At 42.5% G+C, this 22414-nt stretch overlaps 1 protein-coding gene across 1 annotated transcript in view; it reads left to right on the forward strand.

Moving 5' to 3' along the window:
* Positions 1-7570: 7570 nt before the first annotated feature.
* Positions 7571-22414, forward strand: part of SLC18A2 (solute carrier family 18 member A2) — a 30007-nt gene continuing 15163 nt past the window's right edge. The window contains exons 1-4 of the mRNA XM_009814302.2: positions 7571-7691; positions 9446-9797; positions 17482-17540; positions 19614-19697. Coding sequence (XP_009812604.1) covers positions 7571-7691; positions 9446-9797; positions 17482-17540; positions 19614-19697 — 616 coding nt within the window. The remainder of the gene's footprint in view (positions 7692-9445; positions 9798-17481; positions 17541-19613; positions 19698-22414) is intronic.

The following is a 22414-nucleotide window of genomic DNA, read 5'->3' on the forward strand; positions in this document are numbered from 1 at the left end:
TTTCCACAGGGTTTAATCGAGGATAATATATTTAGATGTAGGTCTGGCAGGCAATTCAAGGATTTTAGAATGGGTTCACTTTCCACAGTGGATAGGATTTGCTGTTAAATGTTAATGAAGTAGGCCAACTTTTTGGAACCATTTCCACTAATGATGGTTGTGTATTTGGGGCATTCTACTATAATATCATAATTCTTAAACACGGCAAACAAAACCTTGTTTTATTTTATTGACACTCAACTCATCCTTTAGAAAGACAAAGTTACAGCTTGGTTTAACCTTTTTACACAAGCAGAAGCCAGTTGCCCTAAAACTGTGTTAAAGAACAAGGAATGACTCCACAAGAAGTCCCAGGCATCCCACCGCTCGGTGTGGCAGCCCTGACGTGGCTGCTGTGCCCTTGTGATGTGGTGTGCCATCAGGTGCCAACAACACCCACCCACGACATGGCAACTGGAGGACCCTTTACAAAGGTGCACGGGTACGGCTGAGCCAGCCAGCAGGTCCTGAAACAGTTCATCTTGGTCACGCTGGAGGATTTTGCAGTGAACAGTCTGTCAGGGAAAAAGCAAGCGTGAAAATCCCGAACAGGAGAACCCCAACAACCACCTGGCCAAGAGTTTTATTAGGCCAGGACCGCTGGTATGGCTTTCAGGGTCTCGCAACACACTGTGCTTTATCATGACGGCCCAGCAGCTGAACGGAAATGCAACCAAAAGGTAGAAGTGCTTTTCCACATGTTTTAACCGTCTTTCTCTCTTTGTTTGCACATCTTTCTTCGTGCTAAATGAAGGTTTACAGATCTAGGGGAGGTATGGAGCCATCTCTTCGCTGCTGGCAGTTTCAAAGGCATGCAGAGAGAGGAGAGCCTGCCCTGGCCGTCAGCTCTTTCCTCCTGTTGGAGGCAAACATTTCACATAACCCCCTTCACTAACTCTTGAGTTATGTCTTGAATGTACATAGATACTTGGGCTGAATTCAAGCAGGCTATTCCCTATAACTGATTCAAGACCTGGCAAAGGTATTTCCCTGCCCAGCAGTCCTGCTTTACACGTTTCCACCTCTGCAGTTCTGCTTCATGAACTTCTTTGGCTTCGTGACTGTCGCTGTCTCTGAGCATTTCCTTTCTTCTACCAACGCCACAGCTGATGGTGAATGCATGTCATACTTCAAACTTGCCTTACCTCACTTTTGGGATCTCTTTTGCTCTGGAGACCTCTGCATTCACGCACTCAGCCTTGGCCAGTTCTGCAAAACTAATCGGTGCTAATGCAGGCAATGTGTTATATGCCAGGAGGAAGAAGAGGTTGAATCCACTTTCTGATGTAGAGCTATGTTGTGGCAAAGGGCTTACAATGTGTGTGAAAGCTGGCTGATCTTTTAACCAGTTGACAAATGTTAAAGGTGAACAACTGCTTAAACCAAATTGACCTTAAAGCTTCCTGTACATGCCAAGTTACTGCACAGGCTGGTGCCTGGGCTAAAAAAGCAGGAAGGTATTTGCCTCTGAAGCCCAGCCACTGAAGCAAAAGCTATTGCTTCCTTTCCCCACAACCTGCTCACCCTCTGCTTTGCCTTCAGACTTCCCAGGGTGCGTGGCTTGTGCACCATTACCTGAGTGAGCGATGCACAGTGGCATCTTACACGCACACACATTTATAAGCAGGCATACACACACCCCCACACCCATTTATGTGCATATGTCTGTGTGTGTATAAATACAAGCACATACCACGTTCTTATTACTAACCATATTTCTTATATGGAGTTCACAGTTTGCGCCTGGAGGGGACTGTGTTTTCTTGCAAAGCCATCTAAAAGGCACCAGTTTCGAAAGACATGTAAGCGGTCAATATAAACACAATTTACATGCAATGACTGAATTCCTCTAAGCTCCAGGGATAGGAAAGATTTTTTTGTCAGATGCCTTTTAGTTTCAGACAGACTTCTGAAGAAAATAATTAGGTTTGTAAAACTGAGGCCAGCATGTCTTCCCATTGATCATGGAGCTAACAGTGGGTTGCCCTCAGGGTTGTGTTCACTGCAAACAGAATACCAGCTTGGAAAGAACAGATAAAACAAGGTGTTATTTAGCCTAGTTATTTTCCAGCTTTTAATGTGCTTGGCTGAGCCTTTTTTCCTGTCAGAGCAATGAAACGTGTCAGAGCTAGACCTCACCATCACTAACCTGTGGTCAGTAATACCAGAGTGGTTAGACAAAGCCTGCCACAGAAAACACTAAAAATAGCTTCCCTGGACGTCTTGCAGCGTGATGGCTCTCCGGACAGATCCTGAGGAGAGTCACGTTAAATCCTCAGCATCAGGCAGCTCTTGCTAGCATTTGCTCTCAGGAAGGAAAAATACTCTGGGTGCAAAAAGCCAGCAGAGAAACAATGATGCTCTGGGGTGTGGGACCAAAGGCGACCGCCCTTCCCTCCTCTCATGTCACAGACAGGCAATAGTAACGTAGCACTGGAAGACAGGAGGAGAAATCAGGGCCAGTGCTGATATCTGACCCCTCCTGCATCAGTTTTGGGGTTTTTTGGGTTACATTTTCAAGCAAGTCTAAAAGGTGAGGATATACATCTGAGCCGTACCAGGAAACCACTGCACTGATCAAGCATTACTGGCGTTTATTCTGCCATTACTTTACCTACTGTACCCATATGTAGCTAAAGATTTTCCTATATATAGCTAAATACTGTTCTCATGCTATAACATCCTAGCTTAAGTAGTACAGGCTATGGGTTTTCTTCAGGGGTTTAGATAGGGAGCAGGGTAAGTGGTGATTTTCTACTCAGCCACTTCTCCAACTCCAGAATAGCCAAATGTTTTTTTCTAATACGAATAGGAAAATAATTTAAAAAGTGAATTTTAGAGGAGGGATTCTGTGCTGCAGAATAAAACGTCCTAGTTCGGAAACACTCTGAAAATTTCAAACCCTCATTGAAAGTCTTGCAATACTCTGTTCCCAACAAAATCAGCTTTTTGGGTTTTTTCAGTGTGAACAGAACGGAGGGGACTGCACCTGACTGCTGCTGCTACTTTGGGTCAAGACTATGTGCGAACAATATTTCAGAATAAGTACCCTAACTTGAAGAACTTTACTTTTTAACAGGTTAAATTATTTACTGAGTAGAGATAGCCTATGCCATTATGTATTGTGGTCCAGGATTTTCTCCATGACACATCTATATGTCTCCTGACATCTATCACTTCCCATAAGCATCACAACAAAGCATCACCTATTTATCTTCATCTCTCCTTCTACTCCTCTTCCACTGCAGCCTTCCTACGTCTCCAAAAAACACCTGCACCTCCTGCCACAGTTTCTTGGTGCATGGGAAATGGCTGCCCTATGTTCCTACATTAAAATTGACGTCGTCGTTTCTGTGCAAAGGGGAGCAAGTGATGTTTTACTTCTTTTTAGCAGAGGTACATGAGCTGTGTAATATCTCTTCTTCCCTCGAACACCCTCTCTCCACCCTGAGTCTTTCTAGCTTTAAAGATGAACCCCTCATAGTCTCAAACCCACTTATCACACACACAGTTGTTCAACTAAAGAAATGTTTATAAAGAAGCATTATAGATTAATTGATAAGTGACGCTCTTAAAAGCAAAATCTCTACTTTTTTCCTCTCTCCTCTGAATATTACCTGCCACAGTGAACAATCATGTATATAAATATACACATTCACACATACACTCACTCTAGGCTATATGGCAGAAGATTAAAATACAATGCGTATCGTCAATGCCTGGAGAAGAGGAGGTGCATTATTCAGTGGAACTAGCTACCACACAGTCTTGCTACAGAGTAATTAGTAGCATGACTGTCGGGCGCAAAGAAAAAAAAGTTTTGAAAGAGCTATAAATGTTGAAAAAGCTGACTAAGTATATTACTTGTTATTAGTAAAACATAAGCTGCCGGGTATGTCTTCCAACTTAAATTGTAAGAATTATTTATAGCAGGAATTTTCCCCAATAGCAATAACTGCAAATTATTAATTCATACAGAAGGCTAAGATAATTATGAATTATTGCAAATTCAACTCCAAGCACTAAAAATAAACGTAAATCTTAAAAAGAGACAGCTTTAAAAGGGATTACTTTTCCCACAAAAGCCAGCAAGGTAGTGCATTTCTCAGCTGCGGTGGTGAGAACCAGAAGTATTTTTTTCCAAACGTCAGCCTTTAAGGAAGCTGTAGGCAAACCAGCAAAATGTCACTTCTCCCCAGCGCTCGTAACGACATTGTGCCACTTCCCACGGCAGCATCCAGGACATCTTGCCACAGAAGAACTTTCAGCTGAGGTCAGAATTTTGACTGCTAAGCAGTAGTATTCTCCAACATCATTTCCAGGCTGTTGATCATTTACAGTATCATTGCATGTGTGTTTATGTCTATTTTATTTGTCTGCCACACAGGATCTATGGCACCACAGAGGTGATTCAGGAGAGTCTACCATTCAGTCTGCCAAAGCCAAAGAGTCAGATGCCACGTTAAAACATTCAGATGCCACGTTAAAACATGTTTTTCATCACCATCTTTATGATGCTCCGTGCCTTTAAGCCTGGGCCCCAATGGCTTAGGGGTGTTTCACTCAGAGGGGAGTATTTATAAGTCCTCCAAATTTTGATTCCTAAATAAATATATGCTTTTGGAACTTATTTCAGGGTTTATAAATATTTCTTATTAAAAATTAATAAAGCGATAATATTATTAAATCTGTGTATAATAAGCACGTGTATACTTCAAAGGATAGTTAAAGCAAATAAAAGGTAGAGCCTTAACAAAAGAGCTGGAGCTGACTAGCATTTTTCAAAGCATGAAATTTTGCTCAGCTGTTCTGTTGAAAGCTCAAATAACAACTGGAAAAAATCCCACGGCTTTTCTTCCCTCCCTTTTGACCAATCTTAACCAAAAATTATATAATAGTAAAAAGTTCAATAGGAAAACAAGATCATCAAGAGCTTCCCAAAAGGAATTGCTGATTTGGCTGTGGTCCTATTCCTTTTCTGCTTGTTCTTTGGTAGACACACAATCATCAATTAAAGATAAATAAATATTAGTGAAGGAACCGTTACTTGCCTGAATACAGTTTACACCTGCAGAGCAGCAAACCCAGCAGGTTCCTGACCAGCTCACCTCCTAGAGGTAACCGCAATTTAATCGGCTAGATTAGTAGAGCAATAGTATCTGTGCACAAGTAGGCATCTTTACATCCCAATAAATTTATTCCAATGCTCTCATGCTTATCCATGCTAATAGTGCAGGTGTGATTTTGCATATATATATTTTAGCATTATTTGTCAAACAACTGGATGAAGGCAAGAGGAACTAGGACAGCAGAAAAGAGGAGTGATGTGAAGTCCAGCAAAGCGAAGTGGCCGGATGCTGTCAGTGTGAGTATCAGCATCGCAGCGATGGACGGATGAAGAGGAGAAATATTCTAGAAAAAAGAACTGGGAGGGGAGGCAGTGGGAATGGGAGGCTCACCTTGTCACCTAGATGATACAGAGAGAGAAGCAAGTTGCTCCTACAACCATGTCCCTCATCAGAAATGGCTGGAAAAGCATCTTGTTTCTCTCCACATCTGCTTTCTGGCAGGTGACAGAAACAGCAGCACCGCTGTCGGTTAACTCTCCTGTGAACTGCTGGGAACACAAAATGCCCAAACCCATGTTTTCCTGGTAGAATATTGCTATTGGCATTTGGCTGACATGCACCCCATATGAATGCTGTTTCTGCTGCTAACCAGAGCCGGTGCTCCCCTTCTCCTGCAGCACTCCACACAAGTTCTCAACTCAACGATGTAATTTGCTGTCTAAGTGCCTTCAGGATCTGATACTTGGAAGATGAAACATTTCTTCTAGTCCAGTCCAGTACTTTACTTTTCTATTATTTCCTCTGAGTACAGAAGCAGAAGCTCTGTTTCGGAAATTCAGCTTCAAACATGAATGTGCCCAACTCCTGAAGTTGTTGGTTAAAAAAGATTGGAAAAGACAAAGCATTTATAAGCCATCATTCAAGAGTCAATAGCTTATTAATAGCCTTGGGTGATATTTGTCATGTAGCAGCATAATAGGTCCCATATAAAAATAATACATGGTGGACATATCAAATAAAATCAAAGCTACCAGCATGCAAACAAAAGAGGGATGTGCTATCAGCATATCGTCTCCCACTTTTCATTATTTTTAGAAAAATCTGTGTATAGCCAATAACACACTGTACTGAAAATTTACTCCCGTTCCCAAGGCCTGTTAAACTTCATCCAGAGATGGATTAGGACGTAAGAGAGCAATTTAGACCATAAACACTTATCTTCTACTGTTACTCACATTGGCAAAATTCCACAGTGTAGATGTCTTTTGTTATTCCTGAAACTGGCTGTTTACAGCATGAAACGAGTGCTGCCACAGAAGCACCAGCACAAGTTTGAGCATTGCTTCCTAAGAAACCTGCCTTAGCAATGAAATCGCATCGCGTTGAAAACGGACCCCACTGAACTGGTTAACATCCCCAGCAGGCCGGGTAGTTAGAGAGAGAAACGATTCGCGTAGTGCTGATGTCATCAGCTTCAGTCTGAAGTTTGGTTCTGGGGCCATTAAACTCGTTAAGGGACTTCCCTCACATCCAGTGGGCTTTGCCAAAAGGGGAGCTCAGCGAAGGCCGTGAAGCAAAGAACAGTTGACAAAGTTCAGAGTTGGGTAACTAAGAGAAAGCGGTGTATCATGTGGTACGAAAGACGCTGTTTTAAGAAAATGCAAATCTTTGTTAAACGTCTTTCTTGGTCAGTTCAATGAAGCTAATCCCTAATAGCTTGAGAAGAAAAGAAATTGATAGCGGTGACGAGCGAATGCCGCAGGCGGGGTACAGTGCTTGGAATTCTGAGCAGAGAAGAAAACCGAGCGGTTTAAAGGCCGGATGGTGCCAATCCCTCGGTTTAGGAGCGGAGCCCGGCAGTGGCCCTGGCTCGCTTCGGCTGGCCCGGGGGGCACCCTGCTCGCGGGTGTAAGCGTAGGAGCGGTGGCTTTCTCCCCCGGTAGCTGCCCGGGCACACCCGGCCGGGCTCGCGGCGGGTCCGGCGCGGCCCAGCGCTGCAGCCCGGCTGCCCTGCCCGCGCCCGCCGGCCTGCCCCGGAGCATCGCTGCGCGGGGAGCGGAGAGGCGGGGAGCCCCCCCTGCGCCGCTTCCAGCTCCTGGGCTCGCGCGGGGACCAGAGGTGCCGCCTCCTCCTCCCCCTCCTCCTCCTCCTCCTCCTCCTCCTCCTCCTCCTCCTCCTCCTCTGTCCTCCCCGCTCCTGCCCTGCCGGCTCGCAGCGGGCGGCTGGCCGGGGACCTGCGCCGGGAGCCGGGCTGTCGGAGGGCGGGTGCGGCGCGGCGGGGAGCGCGGCGCGGGGAGGCGGCGGGGGGGGCGCGGAGCGGGGCGCGGGGCTGCGGGGCTCCGGCGCCCACCGAGCCGGCGGCACGCCGCCGAGCTGCCGCCCGGGCTCCCCGCCCGGTCCCGGCGGCCCCTCATGGCCTTTGTCTCTCCGCAGCGAGAGCCGGCGGCGCGGGGACGGGGAGCATGGCTTGGGGCGAGCTCAGCCTCCTGCGCTGGCTCCGGGAGAGCCGGCAGTCCAGGAAACTGATCCTGCTGATCGTCTTCATCGCCTTGCTGCTGGACAACATGCTGCTGACGGTGGTCGGTAGGTAGAACGGGTTTTGGTCTTGTCTTCCCCCTCCCGATTTATGCCAGAAGTCATCTCCAGTGACAGATGCGCTCCCTGAATGCGTGATTAATGCTCTCAAACCAAACATTTGCAAGCACTGATTTTCTTTTTTTGAACACGAACGATATTCCAGGTATTGCAAGCACACTGCCAGGCACAACAAGGTCTCGCTGTATTTCTGTGTTAGTTGCAGGATAAGGAATGGTACATAAAGGTCGATATAATTTACTTTTTACTGCTGAACGCCACTAGCACTTCACAGAATGACAGATAACAGTATTTTTAGCTCATCAGCGTTTCTTCTCCTGTGGTCATGCAACTGAAACAACAGGCTAGATAACATTGGAGATGCCTGTTTCCTTGCGATAGTTCCTCTTTCCCCCACATTGGTCTTAAAATGGTAGGTTAATAAGAAACCTATCTAACTGGGCTTTAAGAAAAGCACTTCTACGAGTTGCTTTAATAAAATAATGCAAGTTCTCATCAAAGTCAAAGATGCAACTTTTACTGGCTTCGGTGGCGTAGTATCAAGATTTAGGAATCTACTCAAATAAAACGCTTGAACATTTTTCACTGGTGGTTTTGGAAGTCCTCATATTCAAATGTTTATAGGAATTTAAAGAAAAAAGTTCAGAGAAACTAGCGGTTCGTGGATGCGCACCCACACACGGAAGCACACGCCTCTCTCGTAAGCGCATCGGGCTGTGCAGAGCCGGCTCTCTGAGGACGCGGCAGTGTCAGCTTCTGATCAGACTCCTGAGTTTCTTAGGGGACTTCAACCTAAAAACCAATGCCACAACGTAGACCTTACCTAAAAACATATATCTTTTTAGCAAGTCGATTTTGGATTTTTCTTGCGTGAATATACTTTCTTATAAAGTTATTAAGATTTAATTACTTATTCAGTAATGCGTATGCTAGAAGCCCTAGAAATTATTGTAGTTTTGAGACTTACTGAAAGAGTGGGCTTTTTCAGGAGGAGGTGCAAGACGAGGAGGGGTGATTCTGTCGCTACTGTTAAACTGAATGAACCTGACAGCTGTTTTTACAAATTCTGAAAAGCTAGTTTCTGAGATACATATTAATGCAATTACATTGCAGCTAAGATCCTGAAGCATATAAAGAAGGTCCCTTCTGGATGATCTTTTCAATGTAAATTTTTAAAAAATAATGAGATATGCAAACATCAACACATTAGTTCTGATTACTTAATATAGCAGTGTTATGGTTTTTTCCTTCCTATGGCTGTTACTTACCAATATTTTTGTGGTTTATTTTAGAAATGTGTTTTATTACATTTTTTTATATTTTGGTTTAATAATAGTTTCAATGCTTTTCTCATCTTTCATGTTTTCACAATCTGATAAATGGATTTGTGCTATCATGTGCAACAGACTCTTCAGACATGGGTTTCAATGCGTCTTATATTTTGCTTTCTGGATGATGTCTGCATAGAAAATCTTACATTTATGACAACTGGCAAAAAATAAAGACTAATGTAAAAGAACTTTGTGTTTTAAACTGCACCTCTGAGTTACGGGTGTGTTTTTTTCCCATGAGCAAACTTCTGTTTCAGTTCTGTGTTTCCACCATTCAAAATCCTTATTAATGTGCTTTGTAGGAAAGTCTTGTATTTCCTAATCAATGGCAAAGCAAACAAGAAAATGTGGTGATTCCATTTACAAATAACCTGATAGTAAGATGCCAATATATTCTATTTGTTTTTCCAGTGCCAATAATTCCCAGTTACCTTTACAGCATCAAACATGAGAAAAATGCCACAGAAATCCAGACTACTAAGCCTAACGTAGTCTCAACAACGATGGACAATTTTCAGAGCATCTTCTCCTACTACGACAACTCAACGATGGTTACTGGAAACGAATCTGATAAGACACGACCCAGAGAGTTGCATCATACTCAGACGGAACAAATGATAGTGAACGTGACTCCTGCCCCATCCGACTGCCCTAAGGAAGATAAGGACCTGCTGAATGAAAATGTTCAAGTCGGTCTCTTGTTTGCTTCAAAAGCAACAGTGCAGCTAATCACTAACCCCTTCATAGGGCCGCTGACAAACAGGTATGTTATTTCTGCTACGTTACTCAGTTAGGATTTTATATTGAAGTTTTAGTCCGGACTAGTATTTCAAACAAATATTTTTAGTTCTATTGTGGCCCTGGCTTACTGGCCTTCTCACTTTTTCTGGAGGAATATTTTAGTGAAACACGTTTGGTGAACACTTCTAAACACCTACATTCTTTCCAAAATAAGTTGGTAAGCTGCACATGAGCCATCTGATACGTTCAGCATCGTACATCTGAATGAACATTCCTCCAGCTCCTGAGACTTCAGGTTTTAATAGGAACTGTTGCTGAAATGGTGTTGAAATGTCTTCAATACGGTTATGGGGGGCCAAAAGTCACTACAACGTAGTATTTACGAAGCACTGTGAATTGATGATGCATCTGTTACACCTACATTAGGCAAACATGATACTGAGACTGTAGGCAGGGTTCAGATCCCTCCTTTGCACTCATAGAGACTCGCAGCTCTGGGTGCCATTTGGTATTCAACGACTTGGAGCCACTTGAGGTAAGAATAGGTGCGAAATTAGTGTGGACTTCAGTGAAAAACGAACAAGTGTCAAAGTTTGCTGGTGCCATGTTCATCACCAAGTTCAGTGGATCACAGATTTCCATCAGTATATGATCTATCCCAGCCTTCAAATTGTTCTCTCTAAATTCTTGCATATATATCATGTCTTGAATGAAATATGTTTAAATGGTACTTTATAGAAAACCTATTTGAGCCAGGATCAAGGGTATAAGCACTGATATCAATGACTTACAACCCCCCCTCCACAGTCCCAGCACTGATGATATTTACATGCAGATTAAAAAGTATTTCTAACATAATTTAAATTTTTTATGTTAATAATTAATCTGATTTTATTGTTAGCATTTTGCGTAACTGCTCCCCACAGGAGCAGCTGCAGTCCTCCTAAACAGAATATGAGATCAATCTCTGCAGGAAATAAACTCCAAATTGTATTTAGTTGGGTCACTAATTGTCATATTTCTTATTTAAGCTGTTTTTACAAAGAATACTTTTTCCTTTCAGAAAATAATATGCAGCAGAAATTTGTCCTTGTAGAACACTTTTGTTTAAGCAGCCTGCCTATCATATGTGACAATACCCAAAACAAGCAACACACTTTAATGCTAGATATTTCAAGTTTTGAGGCCAAAACTACCTTTCTTAGGGTTTACAGCTTATACATATATATTGTCTGAGTGTTTAACTTCAATCTGATAGCAGGGTATCCAACCGAGGACTAAGCGGTGATTTGACTCACAGTGTTATGAATTCAAAACCTGTGTTGACTCTGTGGAACTGATCTAAACACAAAAGCTTTAAATGAGATAGACAGTTTCATTTCTCTCTCATTTCACCTTATCTCCTACTGCATACCATCTACACAGATATAAGTACGCCATTGCAAAATTACTTTTCCACAAATATTGCTGCAAGTTGAGGAGGAAGACAGATTTTTGTTGCCTGGATTTTCTGTATTGTTTTCTGAAGATATGATAGCTCATCTACAGGCAAAGTAATATAACATCAAACAATATTTTCGTAATAGTTCGTTGGGTATTCTTCTAGATTTTCCTAAATGTCTAAATTATTGCCCTATTGATATTTACTTTTCTCTGTTAGTACCATCATTTCCACAACCTGGCAAACCAGGAGAAAGGCAATAATACGCTCCACGTTGTCGATGGCTTTTTCAACAGTGTGGCTATGTCATACTGTAGATGCAATCTCCGCTCTTTCTTTGGTAGACATCTGCCTAAGTAAGAGGGTGCCTGTCCCTGCCGTCGCCTCTCCGTGTGCCTGCGTGTCTCAGGACGGGAGCCTGGTGCTGCCTGTGCGGAGGCACGGGGTAACACCTCTCCCCTGGAGCCGGCTGCCGGGACATGCGTGATACATCCTTAGGTTTGTTGACGGGGCAGATGTTCTTGCAGCACCTCCCTTTGCTGCTGTTAGGAGCAGGGTTGGCAACACACCAGCGTGCACATTAGTGCTGGGAGCTGAGATTTCCTCCTGGCATCATCCTGCAGGTTTTTTGTAGGGGGCTGAGTGTGTGATTGCAATCACAGGGGCAGGTTTGCAAGCTCAGATGCCCAACAAGTGCTAAAAGAAAAATCAAGGAGCACGTCACCCCAGTGTCCTGTGCGACAGACTCTTCTCTCATACAGCAGAAATGAGTGCCTTAGTGGCAAAGTGGCCCGAAATTAGATTTAAAGATTACTGGTTTTCTTTCATGCATTATTTGTATCTTGGTATCAGGATCTGCCTTTCTTCTGAGAAATGTTTAGTAGGAACTATCAGTTGATGCATTTATCAATTAACTGTAGGGGTCATTGGCAAAAACCGCCCCTAAAGTTGACAGTTCCTAATAACAATGTATATGATCAGTTAAAAAGCAGTGTGAAAATTGTGATTATTATAAATGAAACAGAAAATATCTCAGTTATCATTATAAAGACTCTTTCTTACCACTGATAAGCTGTTTAGTGGTAATTCTTATTGCTGTTATTACTTTTGCAAAATTTCAGCAAAATATCACAGCTTAAGGAGAATTGGATGCTTAGCTGAAGATCAGTGTGCATAGTTTGTTAAGACACCCAGTACATTTCTTTTTCAATTAAGCAGCACACCGTGTTAATGGTTTTTATTTTTCAATCAAATATAGTTGTTCAGGAGTGGTTTAGATTTTTAATCGAGTATGGAGTTACTGGCTTTCAGTAGGCACTGGCTTTGAGTGCTTGAGTTTGTACAGGATGCAACAGGATGTTCTATTCATATGAGTCTGTGCCACTAATTATTTTAGGTTTTCTGGAAGTTTTGTAGGCTGTTTTCCCCTTTTTCTGTAACTACTGGAGGTGTAGATTTTTTAAAATAAATTTCAAAATTGGTTTCATTCAAGAAATAATAAGTTCTGCTAAAAGTATTTCTTACTTAAAGCCCAGCTCTTTCCGTGGAGTACCAGACAAAACACACACCTGGCTTAGTGAACTGGTTTGCAATTCGTGAAGCAACACAATTTATCTTTGGTGTAACAAAGTGCTAGCAAAGGAAACACTAGGTGATGGCTTTGCCGTAGGATGTCAACACCACTCTTGCCACCATGGCACAGTTTCAGGGCAGAGCTGGTAAGATTTTGTGGCTCAGATGCATATTATGTTTTTGCTTGTAGTGAAATTGGTAAGAAACTGTAGCAATAGCATAGCACTTGATACTGGGCACTTTGTGAGGAGGATGCATTGGCAAGGGGAGATTGAAGGCACTGCCTAATCCTTCCCAGTGAAGAAAGTGGGCAAAAGACTGCTGTGCGCTCTGTAACTGATTTGCTCCGTTATTTTTTCAAGCTCTTACTGATAATGAATGTCTCACCTGCCATGTCTCTCTCTCCCTTTATTTATCAGTCTGAAAAAACATGTAGTTCTAACCTTGCACTTATCCATATTGGCCTCAAAAATCATTAAAAAATGAACATATATTTTCATCATCATTTTTACACCAGCCTGGCTACAGCTTTGAACTTCTTTGCATCAGAGCGAGCATGTCTAGGACCGTGATACGTTCCTGACCAAGATACATGCAAAGAATGAGGCAGAGAAATAAATAGCCTTTGTAACTCCTTAGTTTCAGGTCAGTTCTTGTGTAAGCTTTCCTTTCAGTTTTTGGCAGGTGATTGAAATGACCAGTTACGCAGGTTGGACAAAGCCCCTCTGCCCACCCTGTGCTGCGGCATGGAGCACGGAGGTGGAGAGTGCATGGACCACACTCCCTGTCCCTGCTGACCCTGCACGTTCTTCCTTACCTTCATGCACGTTCAGCAGTTCATTGGTTCATACCCTTGAGGGAAATATTCTTTTTGCCGTACGTCCTCCCCAGTCTTCAGTGGAGGTGAAGAAGATAGACAGAATGCCAACCAGGACAGACTTAACACAGGGTGCTCACGGTGGTACTGGTGTAGCTGTATAGTGACAGGGTTGAAATCAGTGGATTTGCAGCACGGTAATGAATGGATAATTAGGCTCTAATCATCTACAGCTGCTAACCTGGTCAGTGTAACCTTTCTTTTACTGCTGCACAGGACCCATCAATTGGTTGTCTTATTGTAGGGTAACCTTATTAATGGGTATAATCCACTTCCAAACAGTCCTGCAATCTGGGGCCAACGTGGGACTGAAACAGAGTAATTTAGGCATTCTCCATCAGCGGAAGCCTTTCCTCTCCCTCCTTCAACCAATCACTCTGGCTTTTTCAGAGGTCAGAAACACTTGTAGGAAGCACTTTTAGCTGCAGGTAGCCTTGGTGAAACACACTGGACTCTGCTTCAGATTCTCTTGGAGCATTTTGAAGGGAGTGCCCAAGAAAATGACACGCTCGAGCGTGGTAACGAGAAAAAAGGAGATGAGACAGGCTGTAATATCCTTTTGTGTTGCACGCATGCAGAGGAACAAAATGTAGAGATAACTGTGACGGAGCATGTCATGTCACGGCCAAGAAGTAGAAACTGCATATTCACAGGTTTCACATGTCAAGAACATGAATGGCCCGGGACCAAGGGACAGAATCACTGAAATGTTGGCTGTTACAGGTAGTGCCTCTCCTTTTTGCAATTATTTATGTTATATAGTGTAATTGTTCAGCAAAAACTCCCAGCCTGTGCTCTCGAATATCTGTTGGACAGATCAGGCAACGCAGCTGCAGATTAGGCATTTCTGGTAGCACGACTGCCGACTAATTACTGCTGCTATTTCAGGAGGAGGCAGGGTTTGCTAAGAGGCAGGTTTTGCTAAGATTATGCAGGAACGGACAATCTGCATATCTAACTAGATGTCAGTTGGATGTTGGTAAGATTGTCCCCTGAGGAAGAGCAACCACGACTTCTAGATGTTCAGCACTCTCACGCAATGCCAGTACACCAGAATCGTGCATCTCCAAATTGTGTGAAGGTCCAGGCAATTTCTAGCTTTTCAGAGGACTACAATGACTTGTTTAATTCAGCACAGATGCATGTCCTGTGCTGACCTGTATACCCTTGCATCACCTTGTATGATGGATCGCTGGCAATGCAGATGTTGGCTGAAATGACTAGCTGTGCCCACATAGAGTCTAGTTCTGAAATGATTAATTTCTCTTTGGAGGAAAAGGTATGTGTTAGACCTCGGTATGTGTGATAAGGCACCGTGGTGTGCTGGGTAGCAAGAGTAGGACTGAGTTCTGCTCCAGTTCTGCCCTCATCACCCTCTGCTACGTATCGCTTCACACCTTGCTGTGACCCTGTTTGTCCAAGATAAAGGAAGAACAGTATCTGTGACTGCAAAAATTAAGAACAATGCTTGAACAGTATTTCATTGAGCATTAAAAGTGACTTCTAAAATACTTGTTTTCTTACAGCCTTCAACCACCAGAAACTTTCCAAGTGTAGGAAGCCTATTGGAAGAATTAAAATCTGCTTTAGCTTGATAGAGTATCATTTAGAACTAGTATGAGAGCCCTTCTCTTTGTTTAGTTCATTAACGTTTATGGAAGATCTCATAGCTCATGTCTCTGATCTAGTGATGGAAACGTGAATGTGGGAGCCAATCTGGATGGCATTTGCCTTCATGCAAATAACTGAATTTTAATTCAGTGTACTTGTAGCAGAAGCAAATTGCTGTCTCATGGCCCCTGTCTCAAGTCTAAGAATTGCTTGATTTCTATACTGAAATTAGACTTCTTCCCCACAGTGTCCATCCTAGATATCCCTGGGATGGCCGTGACAGATACAACCCTACTTTACTTTGCAATGGAAGAAGGCATAAGGACATTCAGCTTTTTCTTACATACCACAGAGAAGGATGATATTGCTCACCAACAGCAGTAGCCATACCTGCAGGGTTTTTTTTTTAGCTTTACTTCTATCAGTGCTTTCTTTGATTGAAAAATTCGAAATCAAAGCAGTTATGGTCAAACTCTCTGTGGCCTGTTCTACCTGAGACCACTGGGAAGGGAAGTGTCCACTGAGGCAGGCAAGAAGTTGGTAACAGGTAATTTTTTATTTCCTCGTACATAGAAACATCAATGGAGATTAGCATCCCATTGTATAATACCTACTGTACACACAGCAAGAGAAGAGACAGGCTTAGAAAAATCATCCACTTTAAATAAAGCAGACAAAAAAAGGTAGTATTATTCTCTTACAGGCCAGGTATCAAGGTGCTGAGAGATTAAAATGATTATCATAAGGCCACAGAGGAAGTCTATGATAGTGCCAGGGATTTAATTTGCTTTGGAGATACCAGTCCAGTTAAGTACCACATGAGTAACTAGTCTCTACTGCATATTTGTAACACCCACTTACAAATTTCAACTAGAATAATCTGCGCATTAAATCTTTGTCATATTTTAATGTAGTGATGATATTTAAGGCAAAATTGTTCTTCATTAGAGATTTCTGTGGCATGTATAAATGTGCATTCTAGATTTCTTTCATTCAAACAAATGTTACAATGAGACATATAATGAACATCCAGCCCTGCACTTCAGAAAGTTTTCCATTATCCAAGGTCCTCAATTGTATAAAAATTAGATCAACAAAAAACCAAAGCTCAGAATAATTATTTTGGTTCACCTATGTTGTGACTGCTATTATTTAAAAATTAAAAGGGCCATTATAGACTCTTCCGTTATTTAATTGACCTATTTCAGCCAATACTGTCAATACAAATGCCCAATACTGTCAAATCATTGGAAGCTGAAGTCAATCAGTACTCCTTTGAGAAGCATCAGCCATTGTTGAAGAATTTGGCCATTAAATAATGACTTTGCAAATACATTTGAGATGCACAATCCTACAAAAAAAGAAGCCGTGAAAAAAGTGTGCTGAATAGAATATACAGACTGTCTTCAGAGCTACCTGGGTAGCGTTTTTGATTCTGGGGTAGATTTTTAATGGCATGAAAAATAGTATATTGTGAATTTTTTGTTGAAATTTCTCTTTTAGCTGCTCAAAAGATGTATTTGCTTTCCAGACAGAAAATTCTTTATTTCCTGGAAACTTGAAACTACTTGTAGCAACGAGGCATTTCTACGGGCTGTTTAGAGTCCTAATGAAGAAGCGGGCTGATGAAGAAAGCTTTGATCAGCTCTGTTTTTACTCCTAAACCCATGGAAAGCAAAAATGTTGTTCTCAGGCTCTTTGGGAATCTTCCAGTGCTCCTGGCTGAGGCAGAACTCCCAACAAAGCTGATGATAAATTTTTCCAGTAAAAAAGCCATTGGTTTGACTGTGTCTCATTATAGTCATTGTCTCATGAGGATGGAAACAGATGAGCATTGAAACACTACTGGGATATTTCAAAGTTCAGCATGCTCAGACAAATCTTCCCTTCTCATATCCTTGGCAACCCAATGGAGGCCCAGAGGGGCTTTATTGGGAACAGTTACGGTGGAACGAGAACGGGGCAATCAGATTCTAATGAGAGAAGGATTTCTTCCAGGGATCTCGGATACAAATTCTGCTGTGCCAGATGAAAAGGCATTTGTAACATGGACAAATTTGATCATGTGGTCCATAATAAATAGTTCAAAGCCTACCAAGGAACTACCGGTTGGGTTTTTATGGTGTGTGCACTCATGTGAGTAAGTCTAACTCAAAATGTCAGTGAAACAATCCCAGAAATGTGCATGTTCATTTTGTTTTCCAGAATAGGCTACCAGATTCCACTGTTTGCTGGCTTCTGCATCATGTTTGTGTCTACAATCAGTAAGTGTCCACATCTTATTTGGTCTGGCTGAAATGCAACTTTTAAATAAATGATCTATAATAATTATCACTAGGAATTCTTCTTGCTGGTGCAGAGGGACTCATTTCCAAGGAAAATTTAAGGGTGGCTGCTCCATGTGGATGGTGGTGCTGATGAGATTTGACAAGTACACTCTTATGAATGTGCTCTAAGGAATTCACCACCTTCCATCCCACCTTGCCTGGTCTCTTCCTTAGCTGAATCTTTCAGGTTCTTCTAATCGAAGCGGTGCTCAGACAGTTTTAAACTGATAGCCATGGGAGGGCTATCAGCCATGAGAGGGCTGTTTTGCAGGGACCTTAACAACTAGCTATCGTAGGGGCTCATCAGAAAAATCGTGAGGCTGCAATGGCTCACGAGTACAATATGAGTCAACAGTGTCATAGCGTCGCTAAATATCGCTGTGGAATGTGCAAACAGGAGCATAGTCTGCAAGTCAGCTGAGATCATTTGTCTGCCCTAAATGACACTGGTAAGGCCTCAGCTGGTGTTTTATGTTCAGTTTTGCCATGGCACTTAAAGTAGTGGCCCAGATGAAAAGAGTACAGAGGAGAACATCAAGGACCATTAGAAACTTGTGAAGAACAATGAAAGAACCAGGTTTGCTTCAGAAGGCAAATGTAAGATGTATCAGAGTCTATGATAAAAAGGAAGGGAACAAACAGTTTTCCATGTCCACTGTACATAAGGTAAGGAATAACAAGCTTAAAACTGTGTCAAAGAAAATTTACGTTAAATATTAGGAAAATATTTCTAACAGCAAGGGCACTGAAGTGCCAGAGAAGACTATCTGGTCTTAGAGTTTCTGACAACTCTGGATTTTAGGAACACGTTAGACAAATTTTGGTTGGGATTGAGATAAGAGTAGTAAGCCTAATTCATGGCAGAGGGGAGTACTGTTGATTTGCTGGCATACTTTCTTCCTTTATTTTTCTTGATTTTTCTCTGTCTGCACGGGTAGGGATTTTTGTAAGACTGGTGAAAAGCCCGAGAGGCACAATGCCACAGGGCAGGTGGGAGAAGTGCGTGTGGATGTTGTGTTTAGTTGGTGTGTAACAGCTTCCCCCAGCTATAACCTGTCTGGCAAAATTCCTTAGGTGGCCAACAGATAGGAGCTGGAAAAGGTTTTTAAAAACTCACTGTAGATTTAATGGCACTGACCATGACACAGGCTCCACAAGCAGAGATGTGCTTGGGTTTCTGGGACACTCCTACTTCCCAGTGCTGTGGATGGGGAATTGAGCTGGACTGATGAGTGCAGCATCCAGGGGCTCTGTCCCAAAAGGCGGAGTGGAGCCTGGGGTAAAATCTCTTGGGAAGAGATAGAGAGGCACCTCCTCTAGTGCAGTGTCTCTGGTGGTCTGCTGTTGGGAGAATCAGGAACCTGCTACAGCCCTTGAATGGGTAGACCTGGCTTCCCTGCACCTTCGGCCAGCTGTGCTGCACAGCATCTATCGCAGAGCTGGCAACACCAGGGTAGAACCTCGCACCACCCATTTACTTACTGGAGGAAACATCGGTGCGTGCATGTGTGTTAAATCCCGTTTTCCCTGAATGCCCGGACTGGGCAGCCTTAAATCATAGAATCATTTAGGTTGGAAAAGACCTTTAAGATCATCAAGTCCAACTGCAAACCTAACCCTGCCAAGTCCACCACCAAACCATGTCCCTAAGTGCCTCATCCACACATGAAGCAGTGTGGGGAGGCAAGGCTGGAAAGAAAGGTCTTATTACTCCTTCTGTGTGCAGCTGAATCAGAGCAGGATGTAATCAAATCCTAAGTAATTAGTTAAAAGTGCTTGTGCGCTTGCCTTCTGTGTTACCAGGAGGCTTAGACACCTGCGAGCAATTCAACACTGACACATCTAAATGCAATAAGAGAAAATAATGCAGTTAGCATTGAAAGTGGCACAAGTCACTGTAAACACTTGACTAAATTGTGTGAAGTTTTTGTGATAGTTTCAAGAAATCTAACTTTTTAACCTAGTTAGAGTTAACCTAATCTTAAAAATTTACCTCTGTTTTTTCTGTAGTGTTTGCCTTCTCTGGAAGCTACACATTACTGTTTATTGCCAGATCCCTTCAAGGAGTGGGTTCCTCTTGTTCTTCAGTGGCAGGTAAGAGAAGAGATGACAGAGTAAAATGCAGATCACAGATTCTGTCATTTTTAGTAATTTTCTGAATTGTATTTTGTCTATGGTTTCAATAATTAATACAAAAATATTCAATTAAATACATTTCATGTTTTTTCTGTCCCTTTCATATAAAGTAGCTCAAAAGCAAATGTCTTTTCAGACTTCTTTGGTATTTGGGTTGCAGTAAGGTAGAGCACTAAATGAACTGCACTCTCCCTGGGATTTCTGCGGCTTCAATGTTTTAAATTCATTTTTAGCCGTTTTAAAGGTCATCAGGAACTTATGTGAGTACTTATTATAGTAAGGATAGCAGGTCTGTCTGCTCCTGAAATTCCTGTTATAAAATGTTATTTTTAAGGACTTACCATGCTGTCTGCCAATTTGGACTCAGTTTACCTGTACCAGATTTCCAATACAAGGTTCTAATTTTCAAATGAGTAGGTGAAATGGAGTATGGGTTTTCAGCCCAAATTATTCAACCATTTCTGAGACTGAGACCGGAGAAAATATGTTTTTTTCACGTTAGAGCATCTTGCAGTCTTGTCTTGGAAAAATTTCCCGTGATGGCAGCAGAAATATAAATTTGGCTTTGGAAGGGTGGTGAATACAGTGTTTTGTCAAGAGTGTGTCTTTTGGCTGCCTTAGGAAAATTCCCCCTTCCAAGTCGAACTGGCCTATAAGCAGGGTTCACATACACTCCATAGAAACTTAACAAGAATTTGGCAGCTGGATTCCTCCTAGGTTCCTTTTGCAGGGATTTTGCTCCAGCCCACATCTGGGGAGCAGCTGGGGAGATGCAACACCCCATACTGAGCATTAGAACTGGGAGCAAGAAGCACCTTATGCTTAAGATGGGTTTGAAGCTGCGCAACAAGCACTAGTTCAGCAGACAGATTTAAGCCTGGATGAGTAGTGGGAAGAGTGGGGATGTGGCTAAGGGAGCAGGCCGGGGCTGGGATGAGGAGCCAGGGATGGGGAAGGCAAAGACAAGGACAGGTAGAGACAAGAAAATACATCTTTTCTCCTTGTACCAGTTACGGTTACAAATCGAGCTTTCCAAAAGGAAGACATGCCAGAATCAAAATTATTGTTCAGCTTTAACTCAGATCCTATGCACCTCAAGATACGGCTCTTAGACAAGTACATGACTTTGTTTCACAGACAACCTACAAAATAGAGCAGAAAAGGCCAAGTGACCACCTAGTCCACCCCCTTCCTGAAGGCAGGATCAGCTTTGTATCTGTCGTTCCTCATGCATACTTGACAGACATGTTTTCAGAAGCCTCCAGAAATGCCCTCAGCATCTAGCTTTGTGCTTAAGTACCTTTGCTGTCAGGAAGTTTTTTCTGATCTCTCATCTAAAGCCTCCTTACTGTCACGTAAACCCATTTCTGCTTCCCATACCTGAGAGAACATGACGAACAGTTTCTTTTCTTTATCCTTGTGGCTCTTCTTCGTATTGCAAGACTGTTATCACATCTCACGTCGGTTTTCTCCTCTCTGGTTTTAAATTGAAAGTCCTGGAGTTGTCCCTCACAGATCTTTTTCTAAGCCTTTGCGCACCCTGATTGCCCTTCTCTGGATAGTCTCCAGTCACCCCCACCTTTCCTCCTGTGCTGCACCAGCCCCAGCACTCAGAAGCTCTGACTCCTCACGAGGGCCAACGGCAACGAGAGTCACTTCACGTATCTCACAGGCAAAGGAAGTATTGCTGCCAATCAGTCATTTACCCGCCCTGCATTTGTGCATGTAATCATTCCTACTGAAGTTTAATCATTCCTACGTAACTTTGTATTATCTTCTTGGCATTGCCTCCTATTTTTTTCCAGACTGTTTCCCCAAGTCTCGCAAATTCATTGTGATTCTGATATCGTTCTCTAACTTGCTCTTCAGCTGTTCATGCAAACAATTTGATGTCATCCACAATTTTCAATAAGCATGTTAATCCACACAGGACCTCTGCTCTTTTGATGCACATGATGGATGGTATTCACTTAATGATCAATCATGCAGTATTTTGTTTTCTTTTTCTGTGTAGCTGTGGACCTTATTTACTGAGTACTTAAACCTTGATTTGAAAACAGAACTATTAATTTCTGTGAGGACTCTTCTGCAGCATTTATGTCTACAGTGTCCGACTGCTTCACAAAATCACAAATGAATTAGGTTTCATGTTTCCTTTTGTGAAATGAAGCTTCATCATCAAATGCAGAAGTGAGGCATGTGAAGATGAAGGTCAAAAGACTCCTTTAATTTTGGATACTGGACTTGAAATACTCATTTTCAAAGTAATCAGGTCTGCATAATACCTCATGGCCAGAGCACAGCTATCACTGACCACAGTCACAGCTGTGAGTGGTCACCAGACCTTTGTGTCAAGTGCCTGGAGTATAAATAACAGATAGTGAATACTTGTCAAAAGCTTTGTTTCTGCTAGTTGAAAAGCATCATCTAAAAGCTCTGTGACAAAGACAGGGACAAAGAATCTAGCAAATCAGGGCATCATTAAATTACCTGAGTAATACTGTACAATAGAACGTGGTCTTGGAAACCATTTACATTGCCAAACCCCCTTTTGCTTCAAAGTGAATTCTATGGGGAGGGAATATACATATTTTTATATATATATATACACAGATACCTGCCGTCATCACTGTATAATGTTTAGTAGGGCTGGCAAATGATGACCATAAACTGTA

Source organism: Gavia stellata, chromosome 9, assembly GCF_030936135.1.
Source record: "Gavia stellata isolate bGavSte3 chromosome 9, bGavSte3.hap2, whole genome shotgun sequence".
In the NCBI taxonomy this organism is placed as follows: Eukaryota; Metazoa; Chordata; class Aves; order Gaviiformes; family Gaviidae; genus Gavia; species Gavia stellata.